Source organism: Castanea sativa, chromosome 1 (assembly GCF_040712315.1).
Source record: "Castanea sativa cultivar Marrone di Chiusa Pesio chromosome 1, ASM4071231v1".
Classification (NCBI taxonomy): Eukaryota; Viridiplantae; Streptophyta; class Magnoliopsida; order Fagales; family Fagaceae; genus Castanea; species Castanea sativa.
Genome location: NC_134013.1, coordinates 60159201 through 60163297, shown reverse-complemented (window position 1 = coordinate 60163297; position 4097 = coordinate 60159201). Strand labels below are relative to the sequence as shown.

The 4097-nt window shown below is 37.1% G+C and overlaps 1 protein-coding gene across 1 annotated transcript; it reads right to left on the bottom strand.

Moving 5' to 3' along the window:
* Positions 1-552: 552 nt before the first annotated feature.
* LOC142631286 (malonyl-CoA:anthocyanidin 5-O-glucoside-6''-O-malonyltransferase-like) lies at positions 553-4097 on the bottom strand. The gene is made up of 3 exons (XM_075805426.1): positions 2717-4097; positions 952-1044; positions 553-866 (listed from the first exon to the last, which is right to left on the bottom strand). The coding sequence occupies exons 1-3, from the start codon at positions 4095-4097 to the stop codon at positions 553-555; spliced, it is 1788 nt and encodes a 595-aa protein (XP_075661541.1).

The window sequence follows — 4097 nt, the reverse complement described above, 5'->3', positions numbered from 1 at the left end:
ACTTCTTTTAGACCTCATAAAGGCAATAGAAGACCCTATCATCAAAGCTCGAAAGCTTACCCTTTTCCATCAGACCTTAGTAAAGGAAACCAGCAAACTTGAACTAAGGATCTAGCAACCCAAGGTAGATTTAGAACAAATCTACAATAGGTTTACCCAGTCTAAGAAGGAAGTTACGATCAATGACCTTCAAAGAGAGATTAAGGAAACCAAGTCAGAAGTTAGAACCCTAAAGCAAGAATTAACTATTCATCAAAGCAATAAGGAAGGTCCCTCAAATGATGAAGTAGATCAAATAGTTAACCCTACAGCTGAGCTTATCCAAGAACCCAGCAAAGAATTGTTCTTAGATACCATCAGTAGGATTAACTTCCACAGATGGCATCCGGAGTACTGTTCATTGGTCGCTGTTGGATGAATAGTAGTCTGTCGAGGAATCTGCTGGGCGCTGGTATTGTTCATGAAGCGGGTACTGTTCATATCAGTGGCTGGTGCTGATTTTGAATAGTAACCAGATTGGAACCTTATCCTGAGTTGTTTGGTTAAGATGCTTTAATCAGTATCAGGAGCATCTGATGGATATCCTTCGTAGGGATCCCATTGGGAATCATCGTCATAATTATGCTCGTGATACATGGCATAATGGTTGCATAATCCACAGTATATTAATGGCTCATAATCAGGTTCTTTTGTGATGAACTGACTGAGATTAATGTAACCAACCCTGTGGAGATCTGGAATAGCAATGGAGTAAGGTTTGTTGGTGAAAACAGAAATTCTTCCTGTGTTACCAACATGGTGGTAGTCTCTCCATAAATCTTGCACAGTATCAAGGATTTTATTGGTGGAATGCTTTTTCCAATAGTCTGCAAGAGTGTATGGATAATTATATGATAAGTGGGAATCTCCTTCATACCAAGACCCTTGATGGGTATAGCCATTAATGAGGACAAGATGAGGGGATGGTTGGACTGTCATCCAGTTGTTTGTTTCCCATTGTGGGATTGTTCTCCAGCATCTGATAGAAACAAAAGGACTTTTGACCTGTTTCAAGACAGATTACCATGTTAAGACCATAGAACAAGTTTATGCCATGTATCACGAGCATAATTATGACGATGATTCCCAGTGGGATCCCTACGAAGGATATCCATCAGATGCTCCTGATACTGATTAAAGTATCCTGACCAAGCAACTCAGGATAAGGTTCCAATCCGGTTACTATTCAAAATCAGCACCAGCCACTGATATGAACCACTTCATGAACAATACCAGCACCCAGCAGATTCCTCGACAGACTACTATTTATCCAACAGCGACCGATGAACAGTACTCCGAAATAGCAGGAGGACAAGTCACTATTCATGGAACAGTAAAAGTTACTGTTCACAGACATAATCATTCAGATGCTGGAGAAGGGGGTGTGTATGTGTGTGTATACTACATTCTTGAATTTCATTATCTCCTTATATGCCCCATGACACTGTAGCATTTTAGTATAGTGACTTTGTGATGTTTGCTCTAATAACATTATCAAATTTAATTAAAGTTAATGGAAATACCTCACAGAGCTAATATGTACTTTATTTTGGACACCTACTTTCTTTGTGATTAGCTCTTTGAGGCATTTCTGTTAACTTTAATTATATAGAAATTGAAATAAATATAAAAAAATAAACATTATTATTTGCTTGTCTAAATACTTATATATATATATATATATATATATATTTATATATATATATATATATATATATATATATATATATATATAAGATCTAAATACAATATATTGAGTAGGTTCTAGTTAGCTCAACTGGTAAAGTCTCAAATGGTTGAATAACAGATTTGAAGTTCAATCATTGGCAAGGACAGAGGAAGACTTGGATTGGGGGGCAATGACCCCACCTAATTTTTTTAAAAATTTAATATATACATAGGCACCAATTTAAGCAATTTTGTTCTATAAAATCACACTTTGCCCCCCTATCATTATCATTGATTCTGTTAAGAGTACCACTCTAGCCACAAACTTTTCCATAACATTTTTACAAATTGTTGAGGTAATTAAAATTTTATTGGTTTGCATCTGAGCCATCACTTATATTACATTTTTACTTACTAATAACCACTCACCACATTAATAATTTGTAAAAAAAATTTGTAATTCTAGTATTTTCCTCATTTTAAAGGTCAGATTTAAAATCTAAAGAAAAGTAAGCAAGCCTAAAAAAATTATTCAACAACAAGAATTACCAATAGTAAAACTAAAAACAATTAAACTCAATCAACCAATTTTACCCAAACAAACAACTTGACACTTAAAAAAAAATTAAACAAAATAATTTTGTCTAAACTTGGATGCACATATAAAAAACACAAAAAAAAAAAAAATTAGCAGTTAAGCAACCAAGCCGAAAGCTAGAGCCACCGCACGCAACCAATAGCAAAACTGCCCCCTAATTTCAAGTTCTGGTTTCGTTCTTGCTGATTAATGTCTTAATCTGATGATAAACAATTATCATCAAGAGGGAACGCCATAAATTGAAACTCTCTTATAAAAAAAAATACAATTGAGCGATACACTTAGAGACAAGTATATAAATTGTCTTTATTTAATATTTAGCCAGTAATGAAAACAAAATTCTTATTTTTCTCTCTCAAAAGCACCTTGCAAAAACATAATGATATGATCTTAATTAAAGGCTTTGTAAACCAGTAACAAAAAGAGAAGCAAATAGGTCCATTTCATGCTTCTTTAAGACCACACCAACTTCAACTCCTCCATTCCCATTTTTGCTTTCCGCTATAGTAGTTGCTCTAGTTCTGTTTATGTTCGTAAGTGCCACTTTCTGAGGTCTGCCCCACCCGAAATCCCTCTCATAATCCTTGAATTTGTTTGACCATGCAACCGTAATCATTTCCGGTAGGGTTTGGGTTCCTTCAGCTCCCATCTCTCCTGTCGCCAGTTTAATCCATTTCTCTGCTTCATCAAGAAATCCCTCAATCTTTTTGATGCCATCAATGATCCTATAAGCAGCAATGGCCAACCCAAATTCCTCCATTAACTCTCTTGCTTGGGCAACTATACCACCTGCTCCAGCACAATTACCGAAATAATTTGTTGGAACTGGAGGGTCTAAACGAGTCCGATAATTAGCTGGGATATATAGGCAGATCAATTTGTTACTTTCTAATTCTTTGGCTTTTGCCACACAAACCATTATATATGCAAATGTAAGGACAAAGGTTGATAACTGAAATGGTTCCAATGTCTTTCTTTTAGCTTCATCACCAACCTTGTCCCCCCATGAAAAAACCCTTTTCCTGAGTTTTTCTATGTCTGTACGGCTTAACTCGAATGTGCCTCGAACAATGTCTTCTGTTGGATCCCCGAAATTGTGTGGCTTAAGGCTTCGGCTATTCGTCGCTAACAAACGGTCTGAGAACATAGAGTCGAGTGTAGCCGGGTATTTGACCGCAGTTCTGTCGAAGAATGGTGTTAGTTCTGGCAATAAAGTAGAGTCTTTATCAAGCTTGCTTATATAAGCCCATGAGTCCAAGAATAATGACATGGTTTTCCCATCAAGAACCGCATGGTTCGCAACAACGCCAAGGCAAAACCCTTTGTTTGAAAAGAAAGTGACTTGCAATGTCAAAATTGAAGCTTTTGAGTCTGATGTTTCCAAGTGGGGTATGAGATGACAAAAGTTTCTAGCTTCAGTTACATGGTCTCCAGATAGATCGTCAAAGTTGGCATCGGATTCAGCTATAGTGAGTGAAATGGAATCACCAGGGGTGTAATGAATGATGGGTTTTTGAGAATCAGGAGGCCATGTTAGTTTCCCTACAAGTGGGAGAAAGTGTGGGAGAGTGAGAGAGAGTGAGTGCTTGAGTTTGGAGAGGATTGAGTCGAAGAAAAAAAAGTCTAAGTCAGTATGCGAGTAGAAGGAAAGAACCTCAATAGGTGCGGCTTTTAAGAAAAAGAGATCAAAGATAGTGAGTGGGAGAGAGATCTCAGTGGCTGTGTTTGGGGAGTCTGAGGACGGAGAGATTGTACTGACCTCCAATATTTTCATCGAGCTTTGTGTCGCCAT

Excerpts from the sequence above, each read along its gene's own strand:
- LOC142631286 (XM_075805426.1), bottom strand. The coding sequence starts at position 4,097 with ATGGCGACACAAAGCTCGATGAAAATATTGGAGGTCAGTACAATCTCT. Across the intron at positions 1,045-2,716 it reads TGCTTCTCTTTTTGTTACTG|GTCAAAAGTCCTTTTGTTTC; the intron begins GTTTACAAAGCC and ends GTCTTGAAACAG. Across the intron at positions 867-951 it reads TCCAACCATCCCCTCATCTT|ACTATTGGAAAAAGCATTCC; the intron begins GTCCTCATTAAT and ends ACACTCTTGCAG.